We start from the raw sequence: 24,783 nt of genomic DNA on the forward strand, positions 1-24,783 counted from the left end.
AGAGCGGGTCTTCTTTTACATTATGCTAAAATTTGGTATCATAAAATGGGCAGGAAAATGTGTTTTTTTAGCTGTTTATCTCGAACATTTTTGGTAGAATAGTGTGATTATGTGTGTCTTTAGAATCCCTTTTTCATTTCTGAAAAACCTTGTCCACACTCTTCCCACAGAATGTGTTCATGGGGCATGCTTAATTTCAGTTTAATCTGATAATCCCTTCATTGTTGTTACTCTGGTGGTTTACTTTCTGTTTTTTGTCCCATTCATCGCACAGCTAGCATGGTTTGGTATAAAGATTGAAGCGCTTGAATAGACACTGTACTTCAGAACCTCTTTTCTCAGTTCACACTTTTCCTGAGTTTGTGCTTTCTTTCCAATATTAAGATAGGTTAGGAGAGTCCATTTGATTTGAGTTATACATCATTTTAAAGCTTAAAGTCTGCTCTTTCAGAATATGGTCTTAACTAAAAATTCATGTCTGTCGACTTTTTGTTTGTTTTGAGGTGCAGGGTCACATATAGAGATGGCCATCACCCTATCTTCATTAAGACATTGAGGATGGGCTGATTTTGCTACGGCACGCATTTGTCATCCTCAGTGTGTTAAGGCCAGTGTTGTGATCTGCCTTGAGTTGCCATTCTATACAGATTTCACTGTATTCGATCAGACTTACAATGTTTTCTCCCAGATTTCACCTTGACATTTTCATCTTTTACAGTAATACACAAAAGTGGCAAATTCTTGAATTTCCTAGTTTTATTTTCATAATTGATGCGTGCAGAGAGAGCAAGAGAACACATTCCGTTGTGTTAATTTGCCCATATGATATCAGTTTTGGTGCAAGATGAATATATTATGGATATCAGATTCTAACTCAAATTGAAATTGCCAGTGCATGAAATTGAAATAGCCACATTCAAGTCTGTTTTACTGTTTATGTGTGTACAATATAGAATAGCGATATGTAGCAAGCCAAGTAACTGTCATAGATATTACGTAATAATGTAGAAAGCTTAGCTTCCACAATAGCTAGACTTCATTTATCAGGATAGTTTTTGTATCAAAACTCAATCAGTGTCAAGCCATAGACATCATGTACATAAAAATACTTATGAGAATAATGTTTTGATGTCATCTGAAGTCAAGACTAGTGTAATACACTGTATGCAGCTACATTATAAGAAAAAAGAAAATACAGCATAAACTTATCCAACGCCGTCTCATTTTTTATTAACCACTACATGTTTCTCAGCAACTTTGGATGTCAAACAAGTACTTATGGTTTAAGTTTGGTTATTAATATTATGACACTGATTCATTAGGACAGTCCTTTCCATAGGCCAAGAAATACAACAATGTAATAAATCTAGAAATGTATTATGATTATTTTTTTTTTCATAACATCACCTTTCACATTCCTAGGACTGATGTTTAGTGGGTTAGCACATGCCAAAGAATTTGTTTGCGGAGAGTCAAAATGCCTGTTTGTAGCATATGTGTTTCATGTGCAAGGATTCATGTGCCTTGAAGACTATGATAAACAGCTGAAGTTATATCCTTCTTCTCTGAGCTAATATACATTTGTACCATGTTGCCTCTTTGTAAGACCGACATAATCGATTTCTGAGTAACACTGTGTATCTCTAATCATACTAAGCAGATTTGTAATGCCGACTATAACTTTTTGGTGTTGGCACTGCAACAAAAAAAAAAAAAAAAAAAAAAAAATATATATATATATATATATATATATATATATATATACCTTCAGGAAATCAATTGTATACTCTACACCCTCGAGTGGACTCATCCAATTTCTGTTGAATATTTCTTACCTAAGTATTTATCACACTACTGATTACAAATGCAAGTGAAAAAATTGCAATTGGCTTTGATGAATGGTTGTTATGTGAATTAGGCCAAAAATACACATTTTTTTTTCTTTATGTCGATATAATTTTGTTATGAAATTATGTGTGACATTTGACATTATGTCAAGTCTTTCAACTCTCCTTTATTGGATTTGATATAAAGTGGACAGTGGGCAAGAATTATTACTTGTAGAAAGATCTGACATGAAGTCAGGATTAGAGAATGTGTAAGATTGTTACATGATGTGCCAATGCCAGAAGTTCTTTCACACAGCTGTAGTAATACATGTACAGTGGAACCTAGTCATAAAGAGGTCAAATATTGTCACAAAAAATTCTTATATTAAAGTGATTTTGCAGGGCCCATCTCTTTATATTTTTATGTTTTTGTATTCTTCTATAGTGAGAAACCTGACATAACAAGGTAATTGTCAGGTCCATGCTTAAAAGAGGTTCCCAAGTAATATTGGTGTTTTAAGTTCATTTGTTAGGAAAAAGAAATTGAATTGTTTCTTCTGCTTCTCTAGTGCATGCTATTACATAGTAGTAAATAAACATATTAGACTTCATTGAAAAAAAAAAAAACTTAGTTCAATTCAATACCTTTTAAATGATTAACATACTAATGCTAGTTTCAGAGTAGCATTTTCTTTGTTTTACCATGCAGATGGAACTTCAGTGCCACAGCAATCAAATACTTTTTTGAAAGAGAGTCATGAAGGTCCTAGGATGTGTTAAAAGTAAAAGCATTATAATTATCAGGCTAAGAGAAAGTTTCATCCTTCTAAATATTTTTCACACTGCTTGATATGTTCATAGTGTGCCTTGTGGCAGCTGAAGAAGTGTCAATTGTGGTACAGTAATTTTTGCACCCAATACAAAATGGTTAATACAGTTGTATGGTGCTACTTCAGCACTTACCATGTAAAGTAGAAATCTATTTCAGTGTTGACTACTTAGATTTTGAAATGTTTGTGATTATTATGCATTGTTGACTGAAATGTGACAAAAATATGAAATGAAATGTTTCTGATGAGGATTATCTACTTACAAGACAAGTAACACGTTGAGATTTTTTATATATATTTTTTTAGCAGTACTGTAAATGGACAGCCAAAGTGCAAGCTATGATTTTTTTCTCTTTAAGATGGTTATATGTGCATTTACTTGTTTTCAAAACTGTACCCATGGTATATCATAATGACATTGCAAGCTTTGCTAGCACTCATTCTCAGGAAAATGTCTTTCATGTGAATTTTGATTCCAATGTGATCATTCTACATGTGAATAGATGTATAATAGTGTTGAGCGAGACCAACATCATCTTGATAATTAATAGACTTTGTGACAGGTTGATGCAGTAAAGCTAATGTTGGTCTCCAGCAACAGCTACATCCACATCATCACTGATTTAATTTGATTATTAAAAGAGAGAATGGGAGAATCCAGCCAGATGTGATGTGGTGTCATATAGTAATACGGCATCCTTTCTACCCTTCACTCTAAGAAAAATGGGTGCAACATTGCACCTTTACATGTGACACAATATTGTAGCACCTTCACGGGTGCAACTTTGCACCTTTCTGGTTTGAAAGGTGCAAGACTGCACCTGTTAAGGTGCTCCCAGTGCAACACATATACGTACAAAATTGAACCTTTTCCTCTCATCAGAGTGTTGTGGGATTTAAAATAAATGTACTGGTATGTAACTCAGATACAATTAGGGGACATGGTGCATTCTTTGCACAATATTTTTAAAGCAATTAAGGAGCAAAGGGAAAGATGTGATGCTAGTCAATTAATCTGTTGAGGACAGACTGATTTTGCTACAACATGCGCACTTCCCATAGACACCTGCCCGAGTATACTCGAGACATGATCATCCTCAACGGGTTAAGTAAATTGTCACGGTATTTTTTTTCAGCAATTCTTACATTTATGAAAATTACAAAGTGATCATTGTTTGATGTATATAAGAGCTGGTAAGAATGCTGCTGCTTTAGGAATGCAATAATGGTCATGTGTACCTGTGATGTGTGACTTTGGCAGGCAGGATAAGTGAATGGACAATTTTGAACAAAACTGAGACTTATTTCATTTTTATGCTGCCCTGGTCTTTTAAATCAACAAGAGCTGTTCGACAGCATGAGAGCCACTGCGTAGTCCCATTGCAGAAGTAAAATGCCTAGTTTGCGGTTGTTTTCTTGTGCTTATAAGAGTTTCTCACATCGGGATAACACTTCTCCTTGTAGGGCCTAGTGTGTGTCATGCATGCGATAGAGAAATGTGAATGCAATTTTTTCTGCTATATATTTCACTGTCTTAACTTTATTGTATCTGTTATAGAGACAGGGCCTATGTTTTCTTCTAATGAATAATGTGGAATATGTACATGTAAATGTTGTAATTTTCATGGAATGTATTGTCTGTATCCCCTTAATCATTATGGGATGCCTGTTATGTTATGTATGAGTTTTGTAAGCCTTATGGTTTGTTTTCTACCAGAACTGCTGTTGCAAACATGGTGACTTACCAATCTGTGATCAATGAAAGTAGATTATTGAGATGACTACTTAAAATAATGATGAATTGAAATCACAGTCCATGTACATTAAATCTTGATTTTTATTTTATATCCATTTTAGATTATATTTGTACTGTTTCAAGTTTATTATGTATTCTGTTGCTGTGCATTTGTGAACGTGTGTGTTTCCTGTGTTTAGGGCCCTATATGTTGCTTGAATGAGTTTATATGTTATTTTGTTTGTGACTTTCTTCATTCTTTGAACCTCATTCTTTGAAAGGGTTGCTTATAGCAACGAATATCAATGTTTCGTTTTTTCCCCCCTAATTTTTATTTATTCACGTTTTTTATTTGTAGTCCTGTCCTATATTGGCCATTTTAATCAGGGCATAATATTATTTTTCCAAATGCAGGTTGATAGTATTTTGTGACTCTAAGTTAGATATAGAGCCTTTGGAATTGTATACACTGTCTTTGTTGTGGGCCTACCTTATCGTCCATTTACCATACATGGTCCATCTTTTTCCAGATATCTTTCTTTAGTTTTGATTCATATTAACTCCATTGCCAAATCTGTGAACATTCTTAGAATGGGGGGGGGGGGGGGGGGGGGGTAACGCACAAGAGTTTATTATTGCATTCTTGAATTTTTGTTTGAACAATTTGTTTCATCAACGAAATCATGCAGCCAAATGGGTCAATTCAATTCCACCTATTATAGTTCGGTACTGCAAAATTTGTGATCCACATCCGACGTGAGTATTCATTTTATGATACGGGTAACTAAAAAGTATCTGTATACAAATCCGCATCCTTGAGAGATCGCATACTAAGTCTCTTCTTTTCTTTCTTTTTTTGTCGAGTGATTGAGCGCTAATCTTTTTATAAGGTGCATATACCGTTTAATATGTTGAAGGATCACGAGACTCAAAGAAAGGCTGTAAATAAATGTATTAAAGGTACCGGAACTATTATGATGTACAGTATTCTAAAAAGTGAATAAGAACAACTTATGCAATTACAGGAATTCGAAGTATATGCTCTAGGTCTCATGACCTTCAATTTGATTACGCAAGACTACTCACAGACATTAGCATGCATTCATAATCGTTTAAAGACTATTTAGTATAAAATCACTGTAAGGAAATTGATAATTAACCCTTTGGAATCGTGTCGGGCTTCTTCCTCCTCATCTTCTCCTTCTTCTTCTCCTTCTTCTTCTCCGAAAGAAATTGTCTTCTCCTTCTAATTCTTTCTTCTTCGATATTATTGTCCCCGCCGAACGAGTTCGAGCAGGGGACTATGAAACGGGCTCCGTACGTGTGTGTGTCCGTGTGTCCGTCCGTGTGTGCGTCCGTGTGTGATCAAAATCTTCAATTTGCTACTTCTCTGTCATTTATGAGCCAATTTTGATTCTGTTTGCTTTATATGATAGCACTACATGGGAGCTTTGAAACTTCTACACAGAATTTCAGTCGTGACCTTTGACCTTGACCTTTGACCTATATTGTACATTTTGCTACAAAATGCTACTCCTTCGCCATTTCTAACCCGATTTCGATTCCGTTTGCTTTATGTGATGGCACTAGGTGAGGGCTTCAAAACTTCTACACAGAATTTTGACCTTTGACTTCTTTGACCTTTGACCTTGATTTTTGACCTGTATTGTACATTTTGCTACAAAATGCTACTCCTTCGCCATTTCTAACCCGATTTCGATTCCGTTTGCTTTATGTGATGGCACTAGGTGAGGGCTTCAAAACTTCTACACAGAATTTTGACCTTTGACTTCTTTGACCTTTGACCTTGATTTTTGACCTATATTGTACATTTTGCTACAAAATGCTACTCCTTCGCCATTTTTAACCCGATTTCGATTCCGTTTGCTTTATATGATGGCACTAGTAATTGAGGGCTTCAAAACTTCTACACAGAATTTTGACCTTTGACTTCTTTGACCTTTGACCTTGATTTTTGACCTATATTGTGCATTTTGCTACAAAATGCGACTCCTTCGCCATTTCTAACCCGATTTCGATTCTGTTTGCTTTATGTGATAGCACTAGGTGAGGGCTTCAAAACTTCTACACAGAATTTTGACCTTTGTCTTCTTTGACCTTTGACCTTGATTTTTGTTATTATTATCATTATCATTATTATTATTATTATTGGAATTATTGTTATTATTATTATTATTGTTATTATTATTATTATCACTATTATTGTTATTATTATTATTATTATTATCATTATTATTATTATTATTATCATTATTATTATTGTCATTATTATCATTATCATTATCATCATTATAATTATCATTATTATCATTATACTTTCTTTTTTCTGTGTGTACAATGTGCGCCCGATCCTCCCGAAGTGTACATCCACACCACGAAGAGTTCTGTGATCCACACACGGGCAGCGTCTTGTCCGACTACAGCTGGCGCCCTCTAAACGAGCGCGAAATTTGGTATGTCGTATCAGTGGATCGAGCTACAGAGGAGTTCCGAGGAAAGCGCGAAAGAGTGCAATAAACAACTTGACTTCCATCATCACATCCTTCAAAAGACTTATACACCGAGAAAATGGTAAGCCTTCTAAGCTATGGGTATACTATTTATTGATTACTACGGTGACAACAGTCCATGATAACCGCAGCTCCACAGCACAGGGCACTAACAGTAACACTGTCCTCCGGCGGGGCGCTCCACAGTCCACCGTCCGTCCCCGGCCCACCTTGGGGAGCTATGCGTTCGGGCGCGGGCTGGCAGGTCCATGGTCGCAGGCGCAGGCGCGCAGGCATAACTGCAGATAACCACACCAACACAACTTACACTAGAATTTTCTTCATAGTACAGCTAACAGTTAGGCCTACATCAGGCCATATGTACGAGTATTAAAACATTACGATGAATTCTGTCAATTTATGTATATCCGTGCGATTTCTAATGTTAGTAGCTAGTAGAGTAGTATGATACTCGATAGTGACTTTGATGAAGAGCGCTGTGTAATTATTTCCATTTTCCTCCCAAGAAATAAATTAAATACCACAACAAAAGGCACACGGTCAGCTCAGTGTAACCAACAGGAGCTTAGAAGTTAGAGACAAGAGTGTTTTATAAGGAAGACCATTTTGAATCTGTAAGCCAATCACATGCAAGGTACGTGTTTTAGTAAAACAAACACGTAGAAACTACCTCGCATGTGATTGGCTAATAGATTCATAGTGTATGTTTCTGCAGTTTGAACGTGACGACGCGACAGGCTGTGTTTTACGTTGAAAATTCTACTAAAATGTTGGATTATTCATTAATCTGGTGAGTATAATGTATTCTTAAAAAGCTAATTTCACTATACAAGCTTAAATTTGCCGACCTAGGGCCGTGAATTAGACGCAATCGAGAAGGGTGAGGTACCTCACCCAATTTTCCATAGAGACAGTGGTTAAGAACATCCACACAGCAATGGGTACTGCAACCTTCCGTCTGTCTACGGAGGACAGCGTTAATGGCAAAATATAAAAAGAGTCCTCCGGACAGACGGATCTTTCTGTCTACTGATCATCATGACATTATGTGTATATTCTGTCTAGATGGTGGAATGTAACCAAGGCCAGGTGGCAGGGGCGTTCCATTGACATTGTACAGCTGTACACATGATGCTGACTGTGGGGCATACTTCAGGGATGCCAAGTTCAAAGAAATTTTATGAGTGAGATTTTCATGACTCGGCATCTCGGCGTGCGAATGTGCCTGCGAGCGAGGGTGTGGGAGGTTTTTTTTTTCCCCTGTGGCCTCCCACGTTAGGGAGCTTTTATAATTTTTACCTCTTAATGGTGTGATCAGGTGCATACTTAAGTGACTACTTTACTTATTTTGAAAGACAAGAGGGAAATATACCTTCATTTGCAACTATCACTTTAATCTTTGAGCTATGCTCATTATCATAGGCCTAAATTGCAGACTTCGCCCGACGAGTGAGAAAAATGGGTGCCATGCGTGAGATCGTGAGATGGCCCCTAAATGCTTGAGTCTCACGCAGAATGCGTTAGACTTGGTAGCTCTGATACTTATGAAATGGGTAAACTCCATAATTTTCACATGGTAGTGGTAGAAGAGACACAAAGCAAAAGACAAAATGACACACAGACCGGGAGAAAAACATTGCTTAACCAGTGTAATGTCTGAACTTAAAACATGAAATGGTTTACTTAAATATAAAAGTCAGACTTTGATTAGTGGAGGGAGTATGATGAGGGAGTATGAGGGAAGATCAAGCTCCTATGTTACAATTAACAGTGATTCATAATTTTTTATGTTTTTGTTGTTGTTCATCTTGATTGTATAACAGTCTAAAAGACGAGGGTTGAGCCTGGAGGAAAAGAGACAAAGGATGCAGGAAATATTCTTTGAAAAGGTAAGATATGTTCTTAGTTGACATCTGATGCTCTCACTTTAGAGGAACATATCGTCGCTGGGGTGACAAGACCTTGTATCTGAAATTTTGGTGAAAATGAGTTTTTTGGATTAATGGTCAAATAATGGGTTGAGTGATGTCCTGTCCAAATCCCAACTGTCTTACTCCAAAAATGAAGCCACCACAGCATGTCCAAGGAAAGCCTATCCCATTCCCTATATTGCTTTGGTTGCCATGTTTTTTGGCTCTACTGAACATTTTACATTTTGTAGATACGAGGTCTTGTCGCCCCAGTGACGATATGCTACCCTGCATCACAGAACTCAAAGCCGCCAGACATGAATTTTAGTTAAAGGCAGCCACTGAAAAAGCAAACTCTATTAAATTAAAATGATGTAATAACTCAATTCAAATGAATTCTGCTAACCTGTTTATTATGTTGGGAAGAAAGCACGCCCTCGGAGCCCCGGAAAAGTGTGTAATGAGAAAAGAGGCCCTAAAGTCCAGGGTCTATTCAATGGCTTAATCTTACCAAACCATGCTCTGTGCAATGAATGAGACAAAAGCAAACTGTTGAGGATAGCTCTTTCAGAAAATTTGAAAAACTCAAGACTGACTACATTGACCCATTTCACCTATTGTGAGTCTTCATACATGTAATTATAAAATAGGGGCATGCAACTTCATGTTGGTTTTGTGATGCGCGGTCATATGTATTTATCATAAGTGGAAATCTCCTTTGATGGTTTCATTTTAAGAAGCTTTACTCTGCTTCCTTACCTGCTCTTGTTATTGATGCACAGGTGTCATCATCTATGAGTATTTATTGATCAGCATCATTTGTGGTGCTACCAGTGTCTCTGATCCCTTGTTGATGCTTGGAAATTAATATTGTATCGACAAACTGTAAAGTTGGCTTACTTATGAGTGACTGAAATGTTTCTTGTCTGAAAACTGCCAGGATCCGATTTTTTTTTTTTTTTTGATAGCTGTTTGATCTGTAAAATACAATGTAGCATGCTTTGATTGAGGACTTAAACCAAAATTGTTGAACCCAAAATAATAAGAATGTTGTTTACAAATGATGTGTTCTTCTAAATGAAGTAATGTGTGATTTATTTTAAACAATGTGACTATTTTTCTTTTCTAGATTTGTATTTTTATTTGTTTGTTTGTTTTCAAATTACTGAATATTTTCTTGAGAACAATTAGAACAAAGGTTTGACTTCTTTGCATCTCTATCATTGTGTCCTGAAATCATTTTTTTTTTTAATTCAGTGGGCATGACTGCTGTCTTGTATCATCACATCTAATTGATTTTAAACCCCCTCTTACACCTCTATTCAGTTTTAGTTTGTTTTCAGAATTTTAGAAAAATAATTGAAAAAGAATATGACCTGAAGCTGATACATTGTATTGTGGTAGTTAGAATGGGCATTGATCATCTTTCTGACTCATGTTTGATGCATTTTTTTTTTTAATCTGCAGAAAGCTGTGTTCCAACTGAAAGAAATAGAAAAGATTGCTCCAAAGGAAAAAGGCATCAGTAGGTATTATTGTACTCTGTTGGTAATGATAAAAGTTGTTATCTCTTACAAAGATATCCCTTTTCTGTGTTGTGTTCAATTAGGTAAAAGTAGTGCAACTCTGAATTATGAGAGAAAATCTTGCAAGGAAATTGAAACTCTTTCTTTCAAAATGATGAATAACTTTTAACTGTCAATGATGATTGACTACAACGTGTATGTGTTCCAATAATATAAATTCTACTTTGCTCCATTTGAAGTCAAATTTGTTTGTTGTGACCTCAAAGTGCCCTTGCCACCTCTCCTTCAAGCTATTATAAAATCTTGTCACATTAAGAAAGTGATATCAAGATTTGCATACTAGTATATGAAATTCTTTCAAATATAAAGTGATTGTCCAAATGTAAGATCATCAACAGTGATGTGCGGTAAAGTCTGGGAATGTATGAAGATCAACTTCTGCTGAGGCTTCCTGTTTTCACAAGATCTAATCTGTAGATGATAGGCAAGAAGAGAAATAAAGTACATGCATTGTAAGACTTTACTGCTAGGTCAAAGTAAAATAAAGTAAAGTTTATAAACACCTTTAAAATAAATCGATTGAAATATGTCTAAGAATCTTTGGAGGAAATATAATGAATTTGAAACCTGTTTGATAAAAGTTCTTGCAATTTGAATGTGAGTGCATGCTAGTAACATTTTGATATTTCTGAACACGTAATCTCATCTCTGTGTTAAAGACTTCTAGGAATGGCTCACACAGATTGCCCTCTGATTTCTCTTGATTTTGTGATTTTGTGATTTTGCTATGTACAGTCAACCTTGCTTAAGTCGACCTAGCATTTGTCCAATGATTGCCATTCGAAGTTTTGTTCAAGTCCTCTTTATAGTATTCTATTGATTTTGATCCCTCATGAGTCAAATTTTCTCTATAAAGTCGAAGCTATTTCTTCAGTCCAAAAAGATTCCACTTAGGCAAGGTTGGCCGTGCTAATTATTATTATGTAATATTATCATTTGATGGTTTATCTTTTTCATTCCAAACCCATACAATATAGCTTCCATGGCAGTGAAGGATGTTCTGCAGGGGCTTGTGGATGATGGCTTGATTGACTCAGACAGGATAGGAACCTCCAATTACTTTTGGGCGTTTCCTAGCAAAGCCAGCCAAGTGGTAAAGAAGAAACAGAATTAACATATGATTCACAGATATATTTGGTAGTAGCCTAGTGTCATGTTACTGAGATCTTCTTATGTACATGGACCAAGACATATTTAATCCTACTACAATGTACCAGAATCATTTATTACAATTTATCTTAATTCTAATGAGCACATTTAACCCATTGAGGACAGACTGATTTTGTTACAACACACATTTTCCATAGACACATGCCCGAGTATACTCGGGACTGCTTCTTAACAGGTTAAACATGACAATTTTTGTATTTTTGTAAAAGTAAACCACTTGTTTCACTTGTGAAATTCCATTATGATGTTGTGTTCCTTTGTATGACAACAGAAAATAAAAAAAGTTAAAGTTGTGAAAATTTTTGGAAAAAGTTGGACATTTTGAAAAAGTTTGGAATTGTAAAATTTTAGAGAGCAAGACAAATTGGCAACTTGTGTTATGTAGGTGTTGACAGGGTTCCCAGCCCATCAGGAAAATCAGGGGAAATTATTTAACTTTTTTTCCAGTCAGGAAAAAGTCAGGGAATTTGATAAAAATACCTCAAATCAGGGAAAAGTCAGGGAATTTTTAAGTGGCCAAAAAATCAAAAGTAGTCAGTAAGACTCTGTTATATTTTGATGCATATCAAAACAACATCCATTGGATGAAACTGGATGAAAATTGGATGTGAAACTGGATGAAAATTGGATGTGAAACTGGAAATGAGTTGAAATAGTTATCATGGAAATTTGATACTTCATCAGGGAAAAATCAGGGAAATATCAGGGATTATTACCTATACGCATAGGCGCCGGAAGTGGGGGGGGGGGGGGGCAGGGGGGGCAGCCGCCCCCCCAATCCAAAAAGTGGGTGGGGGGCAAAACGCATTTTTGCCCCCCCCCCAAAAAAAAGCCCCCCCCCTCAAAAAAAATAATAATAATAAAAATAAATGAATAAACAGAGAAAATAGAATAAATATGTATACATCTGAATGAATAAAAGGGAAAAAATATGGCTACAAACGGCAGCTTTTGGACTGTAAAATGTCAAAATTTTCAAGCTCGCTCGCTTCACTCGCTCGCATTGAATCGTTATGCCATTCTCCTAATGTTGCTGACAGTAATTGCCAGTAGTTGCGCCCGATGCCCCCACCCCTTAATTTCCAAAGCGAAAGATAAATATAGCTACAAACGGGAGTTTTGGGACTGTAAAATGTCAAAATTTTCAAGCTCGCTCACTTCGCTCGCTCGCATTGAATCATTATGCCACTCTCCTAATGTTGCTGCCAGTAATTGCCAGCAGTTGCGCCCGATGCCCCCCCCCCCTTAATTTCCAAAGCGAAAGGTATAGTTACAAACGGGAGTTTTGGACTGTAACATGTCAAAATTTTCAAGCTCGCTTGCTTCGCTCGCTCGCATTGAATCGTTATGCCACTCTCCTAACATTGCTGCCAGTAATTGCTAGCAGTTGCGCCCGATGCCCCCCCCCCCTTAATTTCCAAAGCGAAAGGTATAGTTACAAACGGGAGTTTTTGGACTGTAACATGTCAAAATTTTCAAGCTCGCTCGCTTCGCTCGCTCGCATTGAATCGTTATGCCACTCTCCTAACGTTGCTGCCAGTAATTGCTAGCAGTTGCGCCCGATGCCCCCCCCCCCTTAATTTCCAAAGCAAAAGGTATAGTTACAAACGGGAGTTTTTGGACTGTAACATGTAAAAATTTTCAAGCTCGCTCGCTTCGCTCGCTCGCATTGAATCATTATACCACTCTCCTAACGTTGCTGCCAGTAATTGCCAGCAGTTGCACCCGATGCCCCCCCCCCTTAATTTCCAAAGCGAAAGATATATACCAGCTACAAACCCCAGTTTTGGGACTGTAGAATGTCATAATTTTCAAGCTTGCTCGCTTCGCTCGCTCGCATTGAATCGTTATGCCATTCTCCTCATGTTGCTGCCAATAATTGCCAGCAGTTGCGCCCGATGCGCCCCCATTTATTTCCAAAGCGAAATATTTATCTACAATTAAAACTCCAGTTTTGGAACTGTAGAATATCAAAATTTTCAAGCTCGCTCGCTTCGCTCGCTCGCATTTTATTGTTATGCCATTCACCTTATGTTGCTGACAGTATATAATTTGTCGATCGTTTCACTCCGTCATTCCATAATCCATGTAAGGGAAACTTACAATGTTCCTCAATGACTGCGTTGTTGAATGTATCACATTCCGTAATGTATTGTAGTCCCATTATTGCTCATGCACACACACACAAGCATACAGACCGTCAAAATTACTCAATGGTTCCCCCCATGTTTCGACCCACTGTACGCCACTTTACATATATATATATAATAGATGTGTGTGCGTGTGTGTGTGTGTGTGTGTGTGTGTATGTGTATATTGTGTAACATATGCATGGTCTAATCTTGAGCCCCCTCCAATGTCTGCCCCCCTAATCCAAAACTGCTTCCGGCGCGCCTGCCTATACGAGGTAGTTTTGCGAGGCAATTGCAGTTGGTATTTTGCATGGTCGTGGAGTTCAGCAGGCGACATTAGAGCATATCATGAGCATCCGGGGTTTTACATATACAGTGGACTCCCGTTATAACGAAGTCTGCGGGACCGGCAGTTTAATTTCGTTATTAGGCGGAATTTTGTTATAACCGAACAAATAAACAATAGAAATACAAAGAGTGGATGACATTGCAGCCCAAATTTTTACTTCGTTATAACCGGAATTTTGTTATAACCGTGTTCGTTATAACGGGAGTGCACTGTAAACATTACGGTCTCGCCAATTACTTTACATGTAAACATTCCGATCGACCACAAAGCGAAGACATTCAAGGACGTCGCTACGTGTCGGTTACACGCACCGCTGAAGAACGCCTATAAATCAACTCATACAAGGTCGACCACTTCCAGCAGCACTACACGTCAAATAGACTAGTCCATTTGTGCTCAATAACTGCACAGTGACAATCAGTTATTACAACTCTCCAAATTGAAACAGAAGCAAAAATAAAGTGTAAAAACGTTCAGATGTTTGAAGTTCGCCTGTTACAACTACCTATATCTTGGAAGTTGGAGTGGAATGGTATACATTGATGAACAATTTTCAATTTTCGACATATTGGTGATATTGGCCGTATTCACATATTTTCCTAATTTACCTAGGGGATAAGTAATAATTATGATATTGAATGGCCTTGAGGGAGATACCAGATATATATTGCCCGCACTGAAAGAATATTTTCTGGTATCTCCCTCGAGGCCAGTCAATATTATATAAATATTGTTTTCTTGAAATGCTGGGAACCCTGTGTTGAGCAACTTGCCATTAGCTTAGTACAAGAAGTTCACTACTTTCGAGAACTTATGCACTGACGAGAACATACAAATACAGTGCACTCCAGTTATAACAAACAAGGTTATAATGAAATTCTGGTTACAAAGAAGTAAAAATTCAGCCTGCAACGTTATCCACTCTATGTATTTCTATTTTTTGTTCGGTTATAATGAAATTTTGATACAACGAAAGAAGACTGCTGGTCCCGAGGACTTCGTAATAATGGGAGTGCACTGTATGTGTTTCTCTCATATACCAAGAACATGTCTCAAGTATTTTCTTTTTCTTTTTCATGAGAAAAATTAGGAAACACATTAGCATGTTTCATTGTCTTTATCAGAGCTGGATATTAGAAATGAATAATGGTGACACATAGTTTCCGTTATTTCATATCCCACCTCTAAATGCAGATTTTAAACCATTCTCTCGAAGACATCTTTGATTGCTTAGGATGGCACATGTTACTTCTATAAATCCTTGCTTACAATCAGATATAGTCATGTTTTTTTGTTTTTAGTATGACCACTACATTTTGTGTGTGTGTGTGCATTATCGAAATATGTGTAGTTTTACACAGTTTCTCTGGTGTGCATTATCATTAAATGTGTATCGATGATTTCTGACTCTGAATCTTCTGTATACTACTGTATCTCAGAGAAAGAGAAAGATTCAAGATCTGACCAGTCAACTGGAGGAGAGTGAGAAGAAGAGAAAAATGCTCGAAAAGACTGCAGCCAAGGCTACTGTTGGTAAAGAAGAATCTGTGAGTACAGTAGTTTGTGTATAAACACTGGTATGTGTCAAATTGTCTTCATGTTAAATTGTATGCTTCTTCACCTGTATTTCCTTGCCTCTTGTTGTTCTTTAATTTTCTTTTTTACGTTATGTCCATCAAATAATAATCTTTCTTTTATAATCTCATACCATTCTGGCATGAAATTTTCCACTACCAGCTATGTTTGCAAGAGAGAGGAGTTGTCACGTAGTGTGTTTTAGTTTATTAACCCGTTGAAGACAAGGTCCAAGTATACTTGGGCAGGTGTTTATGAGAAATGCGTGTGTCAGCAAAATCAGCCCGTCCTCAACAGGATAAGGTATTTCACATCAAATACTTAATCCGTTCCCTCTCACATCATAAAATCCCCTTAGACTTTTGCTTAGGAATCATGAGGTTCCCTCATCCACTAGGTTAGTTTTTTTTTGTGCAATATTTGCAAGTATTCCCCCCCCCCCTCCCCAGAATGACATATTGTGAACTAGATAAGAAAATAATGGCCTTTCTTTCCATACTTATTTTATGTCAGTGTGAAATATATGTCAAAGACAAATACGGACATTGATACTGCAGATGATTAGTATATTTTGCAAATTGATCCATTGTTGAATGTCCAATCATATGAGAATACCATTAAGTTCAAGTTTTTTGAAGAGAGCACCTCTGATATTTGCTTTTCTTGTTGTCAGGATGACCGCACTAAACTACTCGCCACATTGGCAGAAAAGGAGAGCGAAAACAGCAGATTAGATTCCGAGCTAGCCAGGTACAGGGAATGTGACCCGGAAGTTCTAGAAGAGGTCAAACAGCAGACACTGGTAGCCAAGGATGCCTCAAATAGGTGGACAGGTATGATTATGGCTTTTTTGTTTTCCATGGGCCTTTTTTTCCATGTTGATAGTGATCGAGTCAGTAGGTCATGCTATGTGAATTCTGTATTACTTGGGTATTATACTCATATGTAAAAAAAAGAGAAAAAAAAGAGCAACCAAGGCAGAGTGAGAGAAATAGAGAGAGGGAGAGAAAGAAAAAAGAGATTTGGAGGGTGAAAAGGAGCATGTACATGTATAGGAAGAAATGCAGATCAGTAGAGCTACCCTCCCATTCAGTTTGATGCATTATAACAGGCAATCTGGGGTACTGCTAATTCTTTTCTTGCTATCAGCATTTATGCACATTATTCCTGTGAATGACCCATTTGCTGATTACTGCCTTTAATGTGCCGCTTGACTCGCCAACAACAGTCTCCATGACAGTGTTTTATTTAACCTCACCTGTATCTAGATAATGATTTTTTTCATTAAAGGCATAATTTGCCATAGGCAGATGAAACAAAAACCCAGCATTAAAATGCTTTAAAGTGCTTTAAAATACTTCTAAAATGTGAGTTTGGGATAGAAACAACCACTGCAAAAATTTGAATCTGTATAATCGATGTTAAGTATTGTTAAATACACAGAATGTGAACAATAGTTACGATAAAATTGTTTCCAGACTAAACCGTCTACAGTTATGGTTTATTCAAAAAAATACTGATATCTCCTTATATATACTTTAGGCTTTATTGGGAAAATTTTGTATGGTAGGATGTTTTGTGATACAACAGACCTAAACATATGCATCAAATGTAACATCTTTAACATTTTGTAAATAACTGCTCCCAAAGGTAAACAGCACCTTCAAGGACAACAGTCCCAAGTGACTGACAAATTGTATATTATTTCCATATTGCTGAGATTGGGATAAGAGGACATAATTGTTGGTTGATATTGCTATATTAAATACTGACAAACCTGGTGAAGACAAAGCCACTCACTAAATATAAATTAGATATATATGTGCATATATTGTGATGCTTGCTGACTGGGAAGTTATTATATTTCTGCCAGATGAACAACACTTTGTTCTAAGGTCTGCATTCAGTTTTATGCAAAAGAGATGTGGTTATCGCTCTAAATATTGGTCATTTTGAAACTGTGTCAAGAGTGTTTCTCATATTACACTGATTTTTGTGTGTTAATTACCATATCTGTACCTGTGTTGTCGTCAGATAATGTGTTTTCCATCAAGAGTTGGTGCAAGAAGAAGTTTTCCTTGGAGGAGAAAGTCATCGACAAGCAGTTTGGAATTCCTGAAGACTTTGATTACATTGACTGAAGCACGCCATACTAAAAACAGAAGTGCATGTATCAGGTGTTGGGTCAAGACCATTCCTGTAATTTTTTTCTGCAACTCTTGCTCAGCGCACTGATGGAGTCGATGAACTGATTTTCCATGAAAGCAACCAGGCTCGCATTGTGCATATCCATCCATTCACAACACCATCAAATGCAGTCAACCTCGCACATGTCAAAAAACTGGCTAAATCAAAGAAAAAAAAACTGATGTAGTTGTGAAGCAGTACACCCTATGTTAAATTTATTGTGTATTCAAAGTGGAAATTTTTATAACTCAAAGGATTTTTCTGTCCCCCAGATGAGGTTGACTGTAGGTACTTGGCTATGTAATTGCTGCCACAGAAGGTTTTTCCCTTTTGAAAAATCACAAATCATAGGATCAATCTCCATATGTTACCCACTTTACATTATTGTACATCTCTACTTAATATGTTGTGTTCTAGTGACTAACCAGGAATTCTCTAATTGATGAGTGAAAAGAAGAGTGTATTTTTAAGGTCCATTTAAGTGGACCGTACACATACACACAGTGTATTTGATTTAAGAATTTCGTTACAATTTTGCATCTATAGAGATACACCGTGAGCAAGAGAAGACAGCTGTTGGTTTTAGTGGGGCTGTTGTCAGAGTTACGTCTCTTACAGGGTCAAAGGTCATCCTGATTCAACAAGTATTTGTAAAAATACTTTTTAATGCAATGACTGAGTTGGTAACCAGTGGATTTCATTCAAACTTGACATGGAGGTTATCCGTATGTGGTAGGTCATCCTCGGCAGGGGCTTTGGAATGTTTCAGGGAATTTTGGAATGCGTTGGAGGTCCCCGGCCTGTGCTTAATTCCTATAGACAGGTTTGGTTTTGGTAATGTCTATTTCAGCCCGAAATTGAAGGGGGGAGGGGGGAGGAGGGTCAGTATGTAAAGAATACAACTGTAGTTGATGAAGGCACTGATATACTAATGCACCTGACTCATTGCATAACACATTGAATCATCTTCTTCTTTTTTCCATTTTGACAGCCCCCACTTATAGCTGACACAAGTTACTGTGTTTTAAAACCAAATAGGTCTGTAACTTCAGGTGATGCTGCCTCCTACTGTTCCAACATCTATAGGCCATTCCATTTTTTGTGTGCCCTTTAACAGCCATATTGTAAGAATTCATTAAAGTCAAAATTACAGCATTTCCTTGTCATCCAGACAAGGAAATGCTGTAAGAATTTATTCAAAATTTGTTGTAAAGATATACCATTAGGAAATCTACACTTCACTTGTAGACCCCAGACAAGGAAATGCCGTAAGTCAAATCCAACGGGAGAGATATAATTCCCTCAACTTCCACGAATTTTGACTCATGCAATAGAAGCAGCACATGTTAATGTCTTTTTGGTAGAATTTTTCGTCGACTTAGCTAATTTTTTAACTTGTAAGACGTCAACATAGGTGAGGTTGACTGTAGTTGCATTTCGTAGCGCTAGAAATTTCCACTCTTTATACAGTACATTTTTCCTATGGTGGACTCAACATCTTTGATTGCCTATGATTTATCATAACACTGCCATAGGTCTGTATTGTTGACTTGCTTGACTGCAGTCTGCTACAAGTTAAAGGAGACCTCCAAATGATTTTCATACTTTAACATGTGAACAACTATGAATTAGTTATACTGAGTACAGAGTTCTAGAATTTATAGTGATTGGGATGAGGAATAAGAATGTTTTCAAAATTTATAACAAATTGCAATGAACAAGGTTGATGACATGGGCAGCCTTACCATAAGAATGCGTGAGTTTGGGCCCAAAGAAGCAGAACAAAAGAAGAAGGCATGCACAGATTCTACAGAGGTGGAAATTATTAAGCAAGCGGTATTGTAATGGAATTACACTGCTACATTTCTGAAATATGTGAGGCTTTACGTTTGTCATCAACACTGTTCAGTGTAATTTGTTCAAGATTTTTCAGAGTATTGGTTTCTCTGCTCAAGGACCACACAAATCTATACATGGAGCTATCAATTTGTGCACCACGTGATGTGAAATTTTGAAAAACCCCTTTAAAGACGTGGCACCATGGAAAAGCATGGGTTGTCCCACCGAATCACTTTTCATTCGCTGCCCATCGTGTATATACTAAAAAACAATGAATAGTGCCCGTCAGTGAATAATTATGTGGATCAAAGCATACACTTATCAGTGGTATGTAGTCAATTCCGGTCCAGCTTCTTTCGCCGAGTATGTACTTACATACAGATCAAAGCTGTTCACAATTCATGAGATTCTCGAATATACATTGTACTTTGTGTCTTGAGCCAAGCCAGTGTTCCCACTCTGTCTGTGGTGTCTCCACTCTACTGGGTCTTAAAAGGCAATGTGATTTTATCAAGTGAATTGATGATACTGTCACTATGTTAAAGCTCTTGTCTTTTGAATCATTTATCAATGGTTTGACATACATGCCTCAAATGAAAACACCTAGTAAATAGGGGCAAAGAAATACATTGTAGTGTATCGTGCATAACTTTTGATGCATGAAGTTTATGAGAAATACTCTAAAGCCTTTTAATTTTCTGTATTATAATTGTACATATTGAGGAAATTAGTAAAACCTTTACGGTGTAACAGTACAATGTACAAACATCTGGCATATTTTCTAATTTCTTGCCTCTTTTGTTCTTTGATGAAGCAATGGTGAACACACATGAATATACATGTACTCTGAGTAACAAACGACCTCTAATTCTGAATGAAATCATGTACAGTCGAATGCTGCTTCTGTATACCGTATCAATCATCTCAAGTAGCTTTACATCCAAGAGATACAACGTAATGCATGGGTATGTACAAGTATATTCATTCTATACAGTGTGCAAGTATACAATTGATATCTGGCCACTAACCTTCCAGAACATTACTTTTTGGGAACTCAATCAGGCAACTATAGGATTCAAATTGGATTGTTATGTTTCCTTTCATTTTGGCGACTACATTTCTTGTTTTTTTCAGGCCAATCTAATTTCAAATTTAAAGATTTTTGTGGCCCACACAGGCCACTAGAGAAATTTAGTGTGGAGCCCTGGTATCTAAATACATGTACAGTGACTGTAGAATATATATACTCAATATTAAAAATTCGCTGAAATACCTTGAAGCTTCAAGATGTTCACATTCCACAAACGGGCATATTTGTATGTACAAATACACAGCAAATTAAGCAACTTCCCTCATTATTTAACAATATATTTCACAATTTGAATGTTCACACATATCAAACCCGCCATTCGACAGATTATCACCTTGTGAACCCCAAACTGTTTTAGCCCAGAAATCAATCAGACATCAAGGACCTGACGTCTGAAACAACCTATCCTGTCAACTACAGCAGTGTACTTCACTTCTTTTCTTTTAAGACCCATCTAAGAAAATAATTGAAATATGTAAGCCTACTTTATAAACTGTATACACTATATATATACAATACATATACAGTATTTACAATCTCATATCTCACAATATGTATGTATATATATAATAGTATGTGTGTGTGTGTGTGTGTGTGTGTGTGTGTGTGTGTGCGTGTTTGCGTGCCTCTGTGTTCTCCAATTTGTTGTTTCTGTCTATAGTGATTCTAACAATATCTTTTTCTTTTGTTTCTGCATGGGACTTCAAAGGTTTCTCTAATTATTGCATTGCCCCTACCTTTCCCCCAGTGAAAATGACATTAAATTCAAAGTGGAAATGTGTGAAACGCGAAATTGAATCGTCAATGTGAAATGTGTGAAATGGGCGTCAAGAGGACAGCATAGTGTTCGTGGAAAAAAAACAGGATACATAATGTATAAAACTTTCGATTCATGATTTGATGAGCAACCTTCAGAAATCTGCAGCAACCCCTCGTATATCCGTCACAGGCAATAGACACTGCTACTACAAGGTCACGCAAATCAGCCATCAGAGTACGAAGTTATGCAGTTAGGAAGGATAAATCGTTTATAATTCCTTTGCCTTCATATTGTCATGATTTCGTGTTATACTTGTACGTATACATGAGAATCAGACACGTGCCATCCGATCCTGCTGTGTAAACATTACAATGTAATTCCGTACAGTTTTTAACATCAAATTGAACAGTGTGTCTGCTCATATTCAGAACAGCTCCCTTCCGAATGGCTGTGGCATGCACATTATCAGCTAGAAGGCTCCTCGATACCTTCGAAGCATCAAGTTCAGTAACCGGAATAGGGCAAAATACTTTTTTTGTGCAACTCCAATTTCAGCCCATGTGAAATTGGCTTTGGAAAGTAGACTGAATTCAAGCTAACAGAGTAGAAGACGTATATAATCAAAAAGGTTATCAAGTTATAAAAAGAATATGTTTCGAGTGTTTTCGCGATATGGGGTAGAGTTATTGCGACCCTATGAGTCTTCACAGGGCCCCATTTTATTAAAGATGCTACGCCCATGGAGAGCAACTCTTGCTATTTTTATAGTTAGGGCAACTCCCAAAGGAACAACCAGTTGGAAAGCTGGATTCTTGTCTTTACCATGACAATTGCCATTCCAGCAAAAGTCACTATCATTACAACTTTTATATGAAATGGGGCCCTGGTGATCCACTACACGCTACTTTGTAATGAGGTTGTTATTTTTTTTTAAAGGAAACCCAAACCCAAAGAGAAAAATGTGGATTGAGTGAAAGCAGCAACATTAGAACATATCAGTGAAAGTTTGAGAAAAATCGGACAATCGATGCAAATGCTATGAATTTTTAAAGTTTTGGTGTTGGGACCACCGGATGAGGAGACTACTAGAGGTTAGGCGTCACGTGTGGGCAACAATATGAAGAAAATAATATAAAGGGAATTAAAAAAAATCATTTTTCATGAAAATTACACATTCCATCAACTTCATACTGACATGATTATGTTAAGGGTAGCAATTATTCCCCCTGCCTTCTGAAAGCGTGTTTTCAAGTGCTCTTTCATTATGCTAGAAAAGTGAATTTTTGTGGAATGTATTTATTTTTTTTATATTGCTATTGTTGTCCACACATACGTCATAACCTCTAGTAGTCTCCTCATCCAGCGATTCCAACACCAAAACTTTAAAAAAAAATCATAACTTTTGCATTGATTGTCCGATTTTCCTCAAACTTTCACTGATGTGTCCTACTCACTCAATCTACATTGCTCTTTGGGTTTAAGTTTCCTTTAAGATATGAAACTAAAAAGAAAAGAAAAATCTATATCCTTTGCAATAAATTTTTTAAACAATCGGCTAGTATAGCGGCATTGGGGGTGGTTGTAGTTGCTTTTTGTTTGATGGAAATGTTGTTAAATTGGAAAACATGGGAAAGGAAACAACCTATCGGTTGTCGCTAATGATCATCAAATCCATAGTCACGTATTTTACAAATATGGCATCGATATCATATTTGACCTTCGACTGTGGTCGAGTATAAGTAGTATTCAAAGGCAATTTCCTCGTACTGTTTCTCGCAAATTACGTGCAAGACAGTTATAGAGTCTGACTGATGGGTGACTATAGTGAGGAAATACGTGTTGTTTCTATTTCGTTTTCTAGCAATCAGAACAGAAAAACAAAAAACAAAAAGCGATCTCCAAATCATTGGATCATAGCCTGGCATATAGTGGTCACGTTTTGTAAATCATACGACTCTCCTTCAGAGAAAAAGTGCATTGACACGAACTTTATTTTTTTTTACTGGGACAACAGTGCGTTTTGCTTGCACAAATCATGGTATAGGCCAGCGGATTGAGGCTGAATTTGGGGGTCAACTGGCAAATATCGTATTACAAACAAATTGTGTAATTTTTTGAAAGTATATGTGTTAACAAACTTACCAGTAAAATTTGCTCAGAAGTTCTGCTGGGGAACATGCCCAAATGACGTCATCAACATGGCGACCCCCCAAACCAGAAAAATGAATGGGAATTTTAGGATATCTCAAGTGTTCATTATACAACTGACATTAATCGTGAGATAAGTTGCTAGTGTATGTATTTCTTATTTCCTGCCTGTGTTCAAGCAAAACTGGGCTCATTTCTGACCTCTTTTTCAAAAAATCTGAGCCCTAATTAGGTAATTTCTATGGCAAGTTTATGCTGAAAACAATGTTTTTCTCAAATTTTGTGTCCAAACAATATTAGATATGAAGCAGTGACGTAAATCCATCCCGAAGGGTGGGGGGGGGGGGGGGGATGATCGCAATCAAGCGCCAAACTCGCGCGAACACACACACACACACACATACACACACACACACACACACACAAACACACACACACACACACATATATATATATATATATATATATATATATATCACGAGCAACGCGGCGAGCGAGCGCCCCATGCAGAGATATATTGTTCATGTCATGGTAAAGTTGGGGATTATCGTCAGTTAACTTCAGTATCTCAATTTCAAAAATAATATCGTATCAATTGCCATTGTTAATGACTTAACAATTGCGAAAACAATCGTGACTGAAGAGAAGAAGAAAGGCCCGAGGAAGGCATGGTTATTGGTTTTATTACTTCCTATATTTTCTATTCAATGCATGCCAGCTAGCAAAGACAGCAAGCTCCTGAGAATGTAGATTTTCTTCTTTACTATTTTTCTGAGACAAAAAAAAAAAAAAAAAATCATTGTTTTGGAAACTTTCCAAATGAGCAGCATATCAAAACGTGAATTGTGGTATAGATCTTTCCTCAATACAATATTTTCAAAGCTAGAAAGAGAGCGGGATATACTCTCACAAGCAAAATCTTTCTACAGACAATATTATTAAAAATGCTGAGGCTTTGTAATTTTACAGCTTTTGTCAAAACAAGTTCGTGATTGTGATGGCGCTTATCCCTGCATGTAATACTATGATGTATTCAATATATTAAAAATACCAGTGCGCGCCTTGGAACTTGTCAGATCTCTCCGAGAGCAGGATATGCACACCAATACGGT

The 24,783-nt window shown here is 36.9% G+C and overlaps 1 protein-coding gene across 1 annotated transcript; it reads left to right on the forward strand.

The window, feature by feature from the left end:
- Positions 1 to 6,885: 6,885 nt before the first annotated feature.
- Positions 6,886 to 18,404, forward strand: LOC139726254 (meiotic nuclear division protein 1 homolog). Its single transcript, XM_071637321.1, has 7 exons — positions 6,886 to 6,986; positions 8,749 to 8,814; positions 10,303 to 10,360; positions 11,399 to 11,514; positions 15,512 to 15,619; positions 16,321 to 16,480; positions 17,682 to 18,404. The coding sequence occupies exons 1-7, from the start codon at positions 6,984 to 6,986 to the stop codon at positions 17,786 to 17,788; spliced, it is 618 nt and encodes a 205-aa protein (XP_071493422.1). The 5' UTR covers positions 6,886 to 6,983; the 3' UTR covers positions 17,789 to 18,404.
- The last annotated feature ends 6,379 nt before the right edge of the window (positions 18,405 to 24,783 follow it).

Source organism: Diadema antillarum, unplaced genomic scaffold (genome assembly GCF_040938485.1).
Source record: "Diadema antillarum isolate AM-2024a unplaced genomic scaffold, OU_Dant_1.0 seq00000082_RagTag, whole genome shotgun sequence".
Lineage (NCBI taxonomy): Eukaryota > Metazoa > Echinodermata > Echinoidea > Diadematoida > Diadematidae > Diadema > Diadema antillarum.

Coding starts and splice junctions, on each gene's coding strand:
- LOC139726254 (XM_071637321.1), top strand. Junction 8,815..10,302: donor AGGAAATATTCTTTGAAAAG/GTAAGATATGTT, acceptor TTTAATCTGCAG/AAAGCTGTGTTCCAACTGAA. Junction 15,620..16,320: donor CTGTTGGTAAAGAAGAATCT/GTGAGTACAGTA, acceptor TCTTGTTGTCAG/GATGACCGCACTAAACTACT.